A 16239-nucleotide genomic window follows, 5' to 3' on the forward strand; every position below is an offset into this window, starting at 1 on the left:
TGTATATGCTGGTAAGACGTCATTTTAGGCTTTACTGGTGCGAAATGACTTACTAGCCTTCTTTCTGAGAAGAAATTACACATATACCTCTAACTTTCAAATATTCGATAAATATCTTATTTTTAAATTTAAGATGATATTGCCTTATTTTAAATGAAACTGTAAACGGAAAATTAAATGAAACTATAACATTGAGAAAAAAAAAAGTCATATAAAACTAGGCTTTTGATTGGTAGGGATGATAGAAAATTGAATGGATGGAGTAACAAGGAGGGAAGAGAAAGAAAAAGAAAATTGTGAATTATAAATTTTTAAAAAGTTGATTGGTATAATGTGATGAAAGATTAGAATCCATTCATTTGTTTGTTTGGTATAAACTAAAATAGAGAGGAATGGTTGATATTTTGTGTACTTAAATTACTAAATTGCTATTATTTTTGCAATAATAATTATAGTATTAAATTATATATATGTAATTGCCATTATTTTGTATTATTTACTTTCATTTTTTTGTTTCCGTCTTTCTCGATCTTTCTAAATTGAGAGAGATAGTTTTTTTGTGGGTGCCACGGAAAGCTTCAATCCTTTCATTTTGTTTTCCCTCCTCTCTACCAAACAACACAATAAATTTATTTTCATAGTAAAATCCCTTCATATTAATCAATCCTTCCACTTTCCAAATAAGAATGAGAAGTGATCTATTGTTAGCTTATGTAATTTGCACTCTCTTTCAGATGACAAATGAGACAGTTAAGGTTACGGATCTAGAGAGAGCGGCATCGGTGGGGGCATAAGGTTAATTTAAGTATAATCAATTTATCATTTTATTATCTTTAAAATTATATATGAAAAAATTATGTAGGCGATTAACAGTTTCATTAAACTACAATTTGATGTGTATATATATATATATATATATGTGTGTGTGTCATGATCACACGCGTTACCGTGTCATATATAATTCAATTTCGCCATCTGATTTAAAAAAAATAATAAATTTAATATCACCATAGCATATATTTATATATATATATATATATGTCATGATCACACGCATTACCGTGTCATATATAATTCAATTTCGCCATCTGATTTAAAAAAAAATAATAATAAAAATATCACCATAGCATTCTACAGCCAATCTAGTGTGTTACAAAAAATTCTTATGGTCATAAAAGTATTTTACATCTTCTTGATAGCCATTTAACACAAACCAATGTACTGCTCTTTTTTTCCCTATCCACCAACGGATATAGCTACCAATAGTTAAAAATAGACCGACAGTTAAAAAAAATTCACTTTAAACCATTATATTTTCTTTACAGCGGTAGTGAAATTTGAGCAAACAGAAAAGCGAAAAAGGTTACAAACAAAACCCAATTTCCCAAGCCTTTGCTCAACAAGCAATCACTGGAGTTCCGGGCCACCGTAACCTGTGGTGGTGCGCCAGATGGCGAACCGTTCGGTACAATATCTTCCGTGGAATTACGAGATCGCCCCACTTCGATCCCGAACCTCATTCCTCCGAGGCAATGACTAACGATGCCGCATATGAACCAATATTTCCTCGCCTCAGTCAACTCGATTCTGTCGTTCCCGGTCGTGTGCATCGACAAAACTACCCCGCTCGAGTCGCACGATCTGTACGTGCTTTCGCCTACCTCGAACACGTTGTGTTGCCCTTCAACATACTTGAAAACTATACACACACCCCAAAAAATAAAATAAAAAACTTTGTAACACATGATTTTGCTATGTCTAAATGGATTTTCAAGTGTGAAAAAGGATTATACCTAGAACATCACCAACAGTGAAATTCTAGCTTTGTGACCAAGATAGATAATATCCCTGGCTGTCCCATTCATCTTCATCGCCAACAACAAACTCTTCAGATCTTACACACTTCACAAGCAAAGTTGTGTAGATTACTATGGTTAATGATAAGAAACTTAAGGTGTTGAGGGGATTTCTTTCTCTCATGACTTTCTTTTGATATATCTTGGAGGTTTTGTGGCGAGACCTTAATTTGATTTTGAAGTGATTGTGAAAAAAGCGATGGCTTATATATAAAAGGTACACTACTTGATTGTGGTTGATTGTGTCCTATGACTTGTTCCTGCAACTTGATGAAAGCCTGCAAAATTGTTTAGTAATAATGATAAGATTAATATACAAATAATTTAGATCAGAAAATTGCGTGTTGTACTTGTACCAAAATTGAAGAAAGAAAGAAAGAAGAACTGGGTCTCGCCCAAAAAAGAAAGAAATTGAGATCTAGTGAAAAACAATTTGATACTACCTATATTATTTTAATATTCGTTGGATCATTCTGGTCCAGTTACACACTTTTGTTCTTGTTTTTTTTTTTTTTTTTTTTTTTTTTTTTAATTTTAGTTTTACTTTCTGTTTTGTTTTTGTTTGTTTAAAAAAAAATATATATATTGTGAATGAAGTGTAAGTTACCATTGTTTTTTTTTTTTTTTGACAATTTCAAAGGCAATATGAATATAGCGTTTCTTTCTTGAAATGTTCAATAAAACTGCGCAAGTTTATCGTAAAGATTCGTTTAAATTCTTTTGAATTTGTTTTCAAATTCATATAGTACATTTGGCACATTCACTATTTTATTCTTCGTTATTCATTTAATTGAAAGATTTTTTTTTTCTTCTGATGAAGTGTAAAAATTATATATCTTTATTGTTTACAAATTACGACTCGGTTATAAATTCTACTATACATAACGTGTGTGGAAAAGAATTAGTCATTTCCAAAACGCACTTTTTATATAAGAAATTACCCACTTGAAATTGACCCGTCACAATACATAAGAAAATGAAAAGAAAAAAACGATACAAAATTAAATGATAATGATGGGACTTCCTAACATTATACATGTGGCTCAATCCCCACTGCAGCATTTCAAAAAAAAAATGATGGGACTTCCTAACATTATACATGTGGCTCTTAATGGCATGAAGCAGAAAGCAATTATAATAGAGTTATGCTATTTGGCACAACTCACGAGTGGGAACGATCCGCTCGTGAGTTGACACGTGGCAGTTAGTGGCCACGTGTCAACTCAGGGGTGGATCGTTCTCACTCGTGAGTTATGCCAAAAATCGTTTCCCATTATAATAACCTCAATTGGGTCGGGGCATCCGTTGACTGCCTAGCCCGACCTTCTTATTAATGATTTTAAGCTGGTATGGCCCGGCTTGAAAAACAATAAGGCCGAATTAAGCTTGTTTAAGGGAATTACATGGGCTTGAGCCCTCACACCCTGAAAAAAAGTCAAGCCTATCTCAACCATTTTAGAATAGACTATAAAATATTCATTTTTAAAATAAAATATTCTTTTTTAAAATAAAATATATACTTATACATAAAAACAATTCTTCTTCTTTTATTTTTTTTGTAAGAATAATTTTTATTTATAAAACATGTTTTTAGACTTTGATTTAAGTTTATTATTGATGATATAATTTTTAAGATTAAACAAAATATATTGTAAGGATTGAAAGTGAATATTACGCTTTGAGCTTTTTTTTTAGATTTTTTAAAGTTCGGGCTCAAGCCCGTACCTCATCCCCAAAGGCCATAGTCGTAGTCCAAAGTTAGGTTTTATATCACTCTTCGGGATCAACCGCCCATAAAAGAGTATGGGCCATGCTTGAGTCTTGGCCTCCACTTGCCTTGAGAAAGAGCACGAGCCATGTTCATCCTCATGCTTGAGCTTTTTTTTTTTATATAAATTTTTTCAAGATCGGACTCAAGCCCGAACATCATCCCCAAGAACCATAGTCTTAGTCCCAAGTTAGGTCTTATGTCACTCATCGGGCTCAACCGCCTATAAAAGAGCACGGGCCATGCTTGAGTCTAAGCCTCCACTTGGCTTAAGAAAGAGCACGGGCCATGCTCATCCATAGGCTTGAGCTTTTTATACAAATTTTTAAAGCTCGGACTCAAGCCCGAACATCATCACCAAGAACCATAGTCTTAGTCCCAAGTTGGGCCTTATGTTACTCCTCGATCCCAACCCCCCATAAAAGAGCATGGGCCATGCTTCAATCTGGGCCTCCACTTGGCTTGAGAAAGAGTACGGGCCATGCTCATCCCCATGCCTGAGTTTTTATTGAATAAATTTTTTAAAGCTCGGACTCAAACCCGAACCTCATGCCCAAGAACCATAGTCTTAGTCCCAAGTTGGGCCTTATTATTGGGAAGTCACATGTTGGTATCAAACACAAACAATCGGTCCAATACCGATTGTTGAGAAGTCACAAGTTGGTATCAAACATGAACAATAACTCTGATACCAATTGTTGGGAAGTTACAAATTGGTATTAAACACGAAAAATTGTTCTGATACCGATTGATGGGAATATAGGTTTGGTATCGGACACGAACGATCGCTCTGATGCCATTTGATGGGTAAATTACTTCCCTGACGTTAATTACCATTCCCATGTATTGAACACGAACAATCGTTTCAGTATTTCTTATAGGGTAATCAATCTCTTAACCTTTGGAATATGGTTACTAGTGTTGAATAGAAGAAGATGCGGACAATCGCTAATATTCAACGTAAACAATAATTACTAGGATACTCAAAATTATTCAACAACATATCAAATATTTAGACAAGCGTAATCAAGATAAACCATAAGACCATTTAATTATACATACATTTCGGCTCAGTTATAGATCTTCCACGCTCCTAGCTTTGGATCTCCTTGCTTTTGGAATTCTTCTGCGGCTCCTTGCTCTTTGGGTCTTTGAATCTCCAAGATTTCGGACTCCTCGGCGACTCATTTCTCTTTGGATATTTCGGTTCATCAATTGCTCGTTTATTGATCGAAACTAGAGTCTTTTAAGATATGTAATCTCCGGAAGAACAGAGACCAAGGTGTGGGTCAACTCTTTTCTCACTTATTATTCCAGCGAGGTGTCAGAATAATTATTTCTTTCTTTGGGAAGTGGTATGTACGAATTTTCCAACTTTGGGAGAGAGAAAAAAAACATCCAGACCAAAGGGAGAGGGGTTGCTGAATTTGTAGTGTGGAATAAGGCTTAGTTGGGCGATTTTTGCACTACCCAACCCCTTATTTATAGCTTTCCAGCTTACCATAGAATATGCAATTTCCTGATTTACTTTTATCTTATTCAAATTAGTGTGATATGATTATTTTATAAATAGAACAAATAAAATATACTATAGATAGTTTAATAAATAAAATCACTTTAGAATATATTAATCACGTAACTGGATCTAAAATCACATATGTGGAACACAAGTGAAATGTTGATCACTTGGGGGAAGCATTGTACACATTTGATATGTGTATCATTTAAGCACCGTTACGACACACTAATCAAGGTCGCTATAATGATCATAGTGAGATCTGGTCTAAATTCTGAAGTGATCACGGACTTCTAGGTTGTATTACTGAGTTCTTTGACTCATTCGGTAATGCCTACTTGTAGATGCCTAAATACGTATGTCTCGGGAATTCAAATATGATCCGAGCGGAAAATGATTCACAAATACGAATCCAGCATTCTTGAAAGAAGGTCAATGTTCACTCATCTAAGAGTTGATTCCATAACCAATTGACTACGCGCATTTTCGTAGTAAGTACATATAAAAAAAAATCTTTTGTTGGAGAAGTAACGATACTTAGGGCTCATATATATCGAGAAATGTATAAGCATAAATATATGTAACTGAACTCCTCTTATGGTATTGTTTTTATTCTGGTTGCCTTATATTAGATCTGTTGTTGTTGAATGATTTTAAGTATCCTGATAATTATTGTTTACACTAAAGATTAGCGATCGTTCGCATTTTCTTCTATTCCGCAATTCTAAACATATTGTAGGGTTAAGATATTGGTACCCAATAAGAAGTATTGAAACGATCGTATGAGAACCGTAATTAACGCCTAGTGGAAGTAATTTACCCAACAATCGGTATTGGAGCGATTGTTTGTATCTAATACCATAACTTGTACTTCACCAACAGTTGGTATTAGAGCGATTGTTTGTATTTAATATCAACGTGTTTTTCCATCAATTGGTATTAGAGCTAGAGTTAGATTCTCCCAATTTACCATTTGACTCAAGAATCATGATTTTCGATTTACAACCTTTATCAAAATATAAGAGATATGTTTGATCATTCAAAGCTAAAATTATTCAAGAACATGTTCGTAATTATCAAAATAAAGTTAGATTCATTGGTTCGATGAAATATGGACTATGTTCATAATATTCTATATGGGAATATTTTATTTACTTTGATCAGTTATAAATTAAAAAAATTTATTGGATTTGTTTTATGATTGAAAATCCTACTTTATAAGGATATCAAATAAATTTGTTCTGATTTGTTGTGAATCCTCTTTTTAAAGAACTCTTGTTTTTTTAAATAAAAGATTTTGTGTTCTGAAATAAAATATTTGAATTTTTAAAGGTTTATAAAAGATTCAAAGTCTATATTCATTGTCATAACTAAATACTCTTTCTTAGGTTATAGCCATATTTAAGGTTTTATTTTGTTTATTTCCGGATTTCTTTTTAGAGAAATTAATATTGAAAAATCGGTATTTATGGAAAGTGGGTATTTCAAGAATTTTTATGTCATCAAACTTTTTTAAGCTTAAAAGTGTTTTTCTTAATGGAAAAAGAGTTTAAGGCCCACACTTAAAAGAGTCCGTATCGAAGCGGACTCTGTTGCAGAAGCTGAACTCAAGGCTGTCCAGATGGCCTTGCTCTTGGCTAGATTCCGAAACATCAGGCGTTTGGAGATAGAGGGTGATAACAAAATCGTCATGGACAGCTTGGCGGGATCGAAAGACAGCCCTTTTTAGTCTGTTATTCCTTTGTTTAATTCAACTTTAGAATTAGCAAAAGAGTTTGTTGATGTTAAGTTCTTGTGGTGTAGTAGGACATTAAATGGAGTTGCATAGCCTTTGTAAATGGGTTGTGAATTCTGAAGTTTTTGGGTTTTGTGAGTCAGGGGAGGTTCCGCCCCCTGTGCGGAACGCTTTGACGTTTGATCTTGTTGAATGAATTCCCCCCCCAGCTCTTCTTACGAATGAGCTAAGAGTTCCTGGGGGTGGTCTGTTTCAAAAAAAAAAAAAAGTAATAGGAGATTTTTCACATAAAAAATAAAAATAAAAAAAGAACAATCATCACGTTTAAAAAGAGGTCAATTTATAATTTTGACTACAGAAAAAATAAATAACGGTATTATATATATGTAGTAGTACCATTAGACAATATCATCGTTTATGACTTATTGTTCTAAAAAAATTAATTTTGTTATATGTTGGTTAGCTAGCAAGGTTATTTGCACGTATGATAATTATTAAATCAGCGTTTGCCTTTTCACGTGCAGAAAAATCACTAACAATACGGATCCATGTATAACATATAGATGTATAAGGAATGTACACATATGTTGCAAGATTGTTGTTTAATATTTGATTATACTAAAAATAGTGCTTTGGAACAGATATAGTTTTTTTTTTTTTTTTTTTTTTCCCAAAGAAAGTGTATCGTCAATTAATTAACTAGACTAATAACAGACTATACTATACCTAACTAAAAGAAGAGACTTTAATGTGTATATTGTTTCCCAAATGCGAAACAAAGCTTGAGAGAGTAGTTGGAAAATGAAACAAAATATTAAGCCAAAATGTACATTAAAAAACTTCAGCGAAAGCAAAGGTAGTTAGGGTTTTGTAGGCAATAAGTTGGGTCATGCAGATATCACCCTCTCATCATTACCAACTAAAAATATTTTTTTTTTATTTTCTTATGTATATATTTATTTCTCTCTCTTATCTTCTCGTCTCTCAAGTATACTCTCTAACAGAAAAAGTAAAAGGAGGAGAATAAAGTTTTGTTACATAAAAGGAAATTTATTCTCAAAAGGGGGAAATTTTTTCAATTTAGGATGAATAACGTAGCACCATTTCAGACTTGTTCATAAGCATAAAATCAAAGAGTTAGATTTAGGAAAAACGTGACATGCGACATATATAAAGTAGTTGGAAAAACTTAATACCAATTCGTCTATATATAGTCGGGGTTAAAGTTATAAATTTCAAGCCTTCAATATAATATATATGTTTCCTTCTGTGAACTTTTCTTACGCGGTTTTTTTTTTTTTTTTTTTTTTTTTTCCGTTTCGGGTTCAAGAGTTCGAGAGTAGTTGAGACATGAAATATATAAAATTAATCCCCAAGCGAGTGAAAAACTTAAAGGTTGTTAAAGTATAACGCCACACTTTTAGGTCATGCAATATGGTCCTGCTATCACTTTCTGATTTTAATTATTTTTTAAATGATAATTTGTATACCCTTGAATACTTAATTGACAAAGGATAGAGGGTGTTATTTATATTTAATTCGTTAATAAAATCAGTCTTTCATGCCATGCTTATAGTTCACCTACCAATATCATATGGCAATTTAAGAGGTTAATGTATATTATGATTTCTTTTTAATTTGTTTGTTTCTCTATTTTCTGATTTTCGCTATGTACTTTTGGTTTTGAAAGTGGGGTCTACAATACATAGAGTGATTCGAAGATTTATCATTCTTGTATGTACACACAAACACACACCGTAGGCACATATATATATATTATATATACATACATACACATATATATATATATATGTATATACATACGCATATATATACTCATTTACATATATATATATGGAGGTCTTCCTTTGTATTTTCTGCTGCCTATATATTCTGCTTGTTATTCCAACCTGCCTATGCTTTTATTACTTGCTTCCTTCAACCAAAAGAGGTAGCAAAGTTTTTCATTACCAAAAAAAAAAAAAAATGCGTATATAATTAGGGTTAGCTAGTGGTAGATAATATTCTCATTGATTTATTTATTGCAGGTGATATGTACATGCTTATGCAAAACATGATGGAAAGTCTTAGACCTCTCGTGGGATCAAAAGGGTGGGACTTTTGTGTCCTATGGAAATTAAGTGAAGACCAAAGGTTATATATAAATCAATCAAGTAGAGAAATATATATGATTAAAATGTTATATTTGTGACATTATTGATGGCGTCTTATTGTTACAGATTTGTTGAGTGGATGAATTGTTGTTGTGGTGGGGCTGAAACCTCACAAGAAGCGAATAATAACAATAATTGTGGAGATGAAGAACTTCTTTTCCCAGTTTCGCCACTCATTCCATGCAGAGACACCATGTTTCAACACCCAAGAACCAACTCTTGTGACCTTCTTTTCCAATTGCCAACTTCCATGCCTTTGGACTCTGGGTATGTATTTACTATAAATTCATTTCACTTATTAAGTACCATTATTAGCATGCAGATAATGATTTTGTATCATAACTTGACTTTTTCTTTTTTCCTCTCCAAATGAACAGAATTTATGCACAGACGTTGATATCAAACCAGCCCAGTTGGCTAAACTCTTCTAGTGTCACAGGCTCCCATTTTCTTGAGGTTACTTCTATCTAGTAAATAATTAATTATAACGATATTTATTGTAGATAAAGGAATTTACTAACTTAATAGTAATATTGCAGGAATGTAGTGGGACCAGGGTTTTGATTCCAATGGCAGGAGGGTTGGTTGAGCTTTTCGTTAACAAGCAAGTATGTTCACAGTCAGTCACACACATTCGTGAATATGAATTACATGTTTCAAACTAATTAATACATATTTATTTTATTTCACAGATACCAGAAGACCCAAACGTGATTGATTTCGTAACGTCGCAATGCAACATATCACCGCCACTACTCGATCATCATCAAAACGACGCAACGACGGCAAGCTTCATCATCGACATGAACGATCAAATAATCCAATCGTCGAGAGCGTTCGTCATGAACGACGAGTCGGACAAAATAGTGGACCCCACAACAGAGACAGCGACAGCAGAGAAGCCACCGGTGTCGCCGGCGACGGCGTTCGAGGGGCTGAACCTGTCGCCGTACGACATCCCAGTGCAGTTCGGGGCGAGAAACGAGGCGTCGTTTTTGGAGGCGGAGGACAAGGGAGCGAAGAGAGGGCAAGAACGGTCGAACTCGATGTCGGATTGCAGCGACGAGGAAGACAACGAAGGGAATAAGCAGCACGGAAGCAGAAAGTCGTCGTCGGGGAAAGGGCCGCAGAGCAAAAACCTTGTCGCTGAAAGGAAGCGCAGAAAGAAGCTCAACGAGAGGCTCTACACTCTTAGGTCTTTAGTTCCGAATATTTCCAAGGTAATTAAACCAACTTCATCTCATTGTTTTTATCACTATTTTCACTATATATGTACTTGCCATTAACATAGAAAATAATTACTCCTAAATATTTTATAAAACTCGGATTTAGAAATTTACTTGTTTTATGACTATTTTCACTAAATGTTAAAAAAAATAGCTCGATTTTTATTTATTCGTTGTTGAGGGCTTTGAAAAAATAATCTGAAAATCATAAATCAGACCAAAATGATTGTTACTAATCTAGTCCCCCCTTTTTTTTTTAATCTTAAATTCGTTCTTAATAAACAGTCCAGTTCATATTGCTATATTGAAACTGATGTATAGGTCGGATTGCGGACTTGTTCCGAGACTTCATTTTGTCAATAATTTTTTGTTTAACTTTAGTGCATTTGAACTTAATATTTGGTGCTGAATATATCGAGTTTGAGTTAAATATATTAATTTTCAGCATGTTTTTTTTTTTCATCACAACTAATGATAATTTATTTAATTTAGATGTTTTTTAGTTAAACTATTAAAATAAAAATTATCGTGTCTTAAACGGTTAAAGCTAGAACAAACGGTCAAAATGGATTTATTGCTCCATAATTTTGTTTTCTTATTGGGGTGGTCTCAATTTATCCAAACCATTTAAAACGATCCGGTCGTCCCATTTGATACCACATAGATGTGCTCATATTTCGTAACTTAAAGAATCTTAATTGTTATTTAAACTTGGATCATCCGTACACATTGTTTATATTTTTTTTTTTGTTGACGAATAGTTGGATAGGGCTTCGATTCTTCGTGACGCAATAGAGTACGTGAAGGACTTGAAAAGACAAGAAAAAGAGCTTCAAGATGAGCTCGAGGAACTTTCCGTGATCGACGGAGCAAACGGAAAAAGAAACAATCCCAAGTCTGAGATTTTGAATTTTGGGGCCGATTCCGAGTCCCCTAACATTTATTCCTTTGAAGCATCGGGTAACAATGAGATAACCGCATCGAAACAAAACCTCGACTCTGATACCACTGCGAATGACAAGGCGCCACAAATGGAGGTAGAGTTTGGTAGTAAATAAATATATAAATTCTAAAGGCAATACTCAATTATGTTTACTAAATACTTTTTTGTTTATTTAATATGATTTATATATAGCCCCAAGTTGAAGTGGCTCAAATAGATGGGAATGAGTTCTATGTGAAGGTGTTTTGTGAGCACAAGCCCGGGAGATTCGTGAGGCTATTGGAGGCTCTGAACTCTTTGGGACTAGAAGTCACTAATGCCAATGTCACCACCTTCAGAAACCTTGTGTCTAACGTTCTCAAAGTCGAGGTATGTTCCTTTGGTTAACTCTTATTTCTTGTGAAACAAGTTATTATTATTATTATTGCTTTGGTTTTTAATTTGTCAAGTTATGAGTTTTGACGTAGACATGGTAGTTTATAATTAGATATCTTGTTTTAAGCTGTGTTTGAGTTTTTGTGTGAGAGAGAGAGAGAGAGAGAGAGAGAGAGAGAGATGATTCTCTTTTATTATTAATATGACATTTGTAGTTATTTGGTAGAGGGTAAAAAGAAAAAGGGTGAAGGTTTTGGAGGTATTGTGAAATTATCGGACTCAACATTTTTAATTCTTCCAATTTTAAAAGAAAAAATATTGTTTTGTGCAAATATACTTCTAAATAATTCATAGATCTATCATTTTTCTCTCATCTATATCAAACACAACTAAAAAATATTTAATCATTTCTTTTCTTTTTTATTCCTTTCTCCTTCTTCTGTACTATGGTTTCATTAAATAAGTAATAATACTTATTAGAAAAAAGCGAGTGACCAGATTGATATGTAACTTAGTTTGCTATTGATAGCAAAGTAATCAAATAACCTTCAAAATCTTTAAAATAGTCTTATTTTTACCTATCATCAGTGAAATCATAAAACGTGGTTATTTGCTTTTTTTTTTTTTTTTGTAAAATGTAACAACTAGTTATCAATATCTTACTTATTATAATGGGATATGAAATCAATTTCATTTGTTTTTATTCTTGTTTCTTGGGTGGCAGAAGAAGGATAGTAAAATGGTAGTCCAAGCTGATAACTTGAGGGATATCTTGTTGGAGTTCACAAGGAATCCATCAAGAGGATTGTGTGACATGTCTAAACCCCCTGAAAATGGAAATGGAAGTCTCCTTGACTATCAACAACACCTTCATCACCAACAAACCTACTGATTATTTATTTATTTATAATTTCACATCATTGATGTTTCTCTCTAATTATTCAGTACACCTTAACTAATATCTGTTGACAATCATTATTCTATTAGTTTGTTTTCGGTCTTAATTTTCTTTAATTAGTTATTGATATGTATATGCTGGTAAGACGTCATTTTAGGCTTTACTGGTGCGAAATGACTTACTAGCCTTCTTTCTGAGAAGAAATTACACATATACCTCTAACTTTCAAATATTCGATAAATATCTTATTTTTAAATTTAAGATGATATTGCCTTATTTTAAATGAAACTGTAAACGGAAAATTAAATGAAACTATAACATTGAGAAAAAAAAAAGTCATATAAAACTAGGCTTTTGATTGGTAGGGATGATAGAAAATTGAATGGATGGAGTAACAAGGAGGGAAGAGAAAGAAAAAGAAAATTGTGAATTATAAATTTTTAAAAAGTTGATTGGTATAATGTGATGAAAGATTAGAATCCATTCATTTGTTTGTTTGGTATAAACTAAAATAGAGAGGAATGGTTGATATTTTGTGTACTTAAATTACTAAATTGCTATTATTTTTGCAATAATAATTATAGTATTAAATTATATATATGTAATTGCCATTATTTTGTATTATTTACTTTCATTTTTTTGTTTCCGTCTTTCTCGATCTTTCTAAATTGAGAGAGATAGTTTTTTTGTGGGTGCCACGGAAAGCTTCAATCCTTTCATTTTGTTTTCCCTCCTCTCTACCAAACAACACAATAAATTTATTTTCATAGTAAAATCCCTTCATATTAATCAATCCTTCCACTTTCCAAATAAGAATGAGAAGTGATCTATTGTTAGCTTATGTAATTTGCACTCTCTTTCAGATGACAAATGAGACAGTTAAGGTTACGGATCTAGAGAGAGCGGCATCGGTGGGGGCATAAGGTTAATTTAAGTATAATCAATTTATCATTTTATTATCTTTAAAATTATATATGAAAAAATTATGTAGGCGATTAACAGTTTCATTAAACTACAATTTGATGTGTATATATATATATATATATATATATATATATATATATATGTGTGTGTGTGTCATGATCACACGCGTTACCGTGTCATATATAATTCAATTTCGCCATCTGATTTAAAAAAAATAATAAATTTAATATCACCATAGCATATATTTATATATATATATATATGTCATGATCACACGCATTACCGTGTCATATATAATTCAATTTCGCCATCTGATTTAAAAAAAAATAATAATAAAAATATCACCATAGCATTCTACAGCCAATCTAGTGTGTTACAAAAAATTCTTATGGTCATAAAAGTATTTTACATCTTCTTGATAGCCATTTAACACAAACCAATGTACTGCTCTTTTTTTCCCTATCCACCAACGGATATAGCTACCAATAGTTAAAAATAGACCGACAGTTAAAAAAAATTCACTTTAAACCATTATATTTTCTTTACAGCGGTAGTGAAATTTGAGCAAACAGAAAAGCGAAAAAGGTTACAAACAAAACCCAATTTCCCAAGCCTTTGCTCAACAAGCAATCACTGGAGTTCCGGGCCACCGTAACCTGTGGTGGTGCGCCAGATGGCGAACCGTTCGGTACAATATCTTCCGTGGAATTACGAGATCGCCCCACTTCGATCCCGAACCTCATTCCTCCGAGGCAATGACTAACGATGCCGCATATGAACCAATATTTCCTCGCCTCAGTCAACTCGATTCTGTCGTTCCCGGTCGTGTGCATCGACAAAACTACCCCGCTCGAGTCGCACGATCTGTACGTGCTTTCGCCTACCTCGAACACGTTGTGTTGCCCTTCAACATACTTGAAAACTATACACACACCCCAAAAAATAAAATAAAAAACTTTGTAACACATGATTTTGCTATGTCTAAATGGATTTTCAAGTGTGAAAAAGGATTATACCTAGAACATCACCAACAGTGAAATTCTAGCTTTGTGACCAAGATAGATAATATCCCTGGCTGTCCCATTCATCTTCATCGCCAACAACAAACTCTTCAGATCTTACACACTTCACAAGCAAAGTTGTGTAGATTACTATGGTTAATGATAAGAAACTTAAGGTGTTGAGGGGATTTCTTTCTCTCATGACTTTCTTTTGATATATCTTGGAGGTTTTGTGGCGAGACCTTAATTTGATTTTGAAGTGATTGTGAAAAAAGCGATGGCTTATATATAAAAGGTACACTACTTGATTGTGGTTGATTGTTTCCTATGACTTGTTCCTGCAACTTGATGAAAGCCTGCAAAATTGTTTAGTAATAATGATAAGATTAATATACAAATAATTTAGATCAGAAAATTGCGTGTTGTACTTGTACCAAAATTGAAGAAAGAAAGAAAGAAGAACTGGGTCTCGCCCAAAAAAGAAAGAAATTGAGATCTAGTGAAAAACAATTTGATACTACCTATATTATTTTAATATTCGTTGGATCATTCTGGTCCAGTTACACACTTTTGTTCTTGTTTTTTTTTTTTTTTTTTTTTTTTTTTAATTTTAGTTTTACTTTCTGTTTTGTTTTTGTTTGTTTAAAAAAAATATATATATATTGTGAATGAAGTGTAAGTTACCATTGTTTTTTTTTTTTTTTTGACAATTTCAAAGGCAATATGAATATAGCGTTTCTTTCTTGAAATGTTCAATAAAACTGCGCAAGTTTATCGTAAAGATTCGTTTAAATTCTTTTGAATTTGTTTTCAAATTCATATAGTACATTTGGCACATTCACTATTTTATTCTTCGTTATTCATTTAATTGAAAGATTTTTTTTTTCTTCTGATGAAGTGTAAAAATTATATATCTTTATTGTTTACAAATTACGACTCGGTTATAAATTCTACTATACATAACGTGTGTGGAAAAGAATTAGTCATTTCCAAAACGCACTTTTTATATAAGAAATTACCCACTTGAAATTGACCCGTCACAATACATAAGAAAATGAAAAGAAAAAAACGATACAAAATTAAATGATAATGATGGGACTTCCTAACATTATACATGTGGCTCAATCCCCACTGCAGCATTTCAAAAAAAAAAATGATGGGACTTCCTAACATTATACATGTGGCTCTTAATGGCATGAAGCAGAAAACAATTATAATAGAGTTATGCTATTTGGCACAACTCACGAGTGGGAACGATCCGCTCGTGAGTTGACACGTGGCAGTTAGTGGCCACGTGTCAACTCAGGGGTGGATCGTTCCCACTCGTGAGTTATGCCAAAAATCGTTTCCCATTATAATAACCTCAATTGGGTCGGGGCATCCGTTGACTGCCTAGCCCGACCTTCTTATTAATGATTTTAAGCTGGTATGGCCCGGCTTGAAAAACAATAAGGCCGAATTAAGCTTGTTTAAGGGAATTACATGGGCTTGAGCCCTCACACCCTGAAAAAAAGTCAAGCCTATCTCAACCATTTTAGAATAGACTATAAAATATTCATTTTTAAAATAAAATATTCTTTTTTTAAAATAAAATATATACTTATACATAAAAACAATTCTTCTTCTTTTATTTTTTTTGTAAGAATAATTTTTATTTATAAAACATGTTTTTAGACTTTGATTTAAGTTTATTATTGATGATATAATTTTTAAGATTAAACAAAATATATTGTAAGGATTGAAAGTGAATATTACGCTTTGAGCTTTTTTTTTAGATTTTTTAAAGTTCGGGCTCAAGCCCGTACCTCATCCCCAAAGGCCAT

At 32.9% G+C, this 16239-nt stretch overlaps 3 protein-coding genes across 3 annotated transcripts; 1 reads left to right on the top strand and 2 right to left on the bottom strand.

The window, feature by feature from the left end:
* Positions 1 to 1319: 1319 nt before the first annotated feature.
* LOC149387980 (blue copper protein 1a-like) lies at positions 1320 to 3599 on the bottom strand. Its single transcript, XM_089622296.1, has 3 exons — positions 3582 to 3599; positions 2083 to 2134; positions 1320 to 1699 (listed from the first exon to the last, which is right to left on the bottom strand). The coding sequence occupies exons 1-3, from the start codon at positions 3597 to 3599 to the stop codon at positions 1320 to 1322; spliced, it is 450 nt and encodes a 149-aa protein (XP_089478422.1).
* A 5329-nt stretch (positions 3600 to 8928) lies between these two features.
* On the top strand, positions 8929 to 12485 carry LOC149387981 (transcription factor ABORTED MICROSPORES-like). Its single transcript, XM_089622297.1, has 8 exons — positions 8929 to 9029; positions 9116 to 9316; positions 9427 to 9505; positions 9589 to 9657; positions 9742 to 10269; positions 11037 to 11312; positions 11411 to 11587; positions 12318 to 12485. The coding sequence occupies exons 1-8, from the start codon at positions 8929 to 8931 to the stop codon at positions 12483 to 12485; spliced, it is 1599 nt and encodes a 532-aa protein (XP_089478423.1).
* Positions 12486 to 13957: 1472 nt separating this feature from the next.
* On the bottom strand, positions 13958 to 16239 carry LOC149387982 (blue copper protein 1a-like). Its single transcript, XM_089622298.1, has 3 exons — positions 16222 to 16239; positions 14721 to 14772; positions 13958 to 14337 (listed from the first exon to the last, which is right to left on the bottom strand). Exons 1-3 carry the CDS (start codon positions 16237 to 16239, stop codon positions 13958 to 13960), a joined length of 450 nt encoding a protein of 149 aa, XP_089478424.1.

Source organism: Urtica dioica, chromosome 8, assembly GCF_054948205.1.
Source record: "Urtica dioica subsp. dioica isolate 48M chromosome 8, U.dioica_male_clone48M_v1_H2, whole genome shotgun sequence".
Lineage (NCBI taxonomy): Eukaryota > Viridiplantae > Streptophyta > Magnoliopsida > Rosales > Urticaceae > Urtica > Urtica dioica.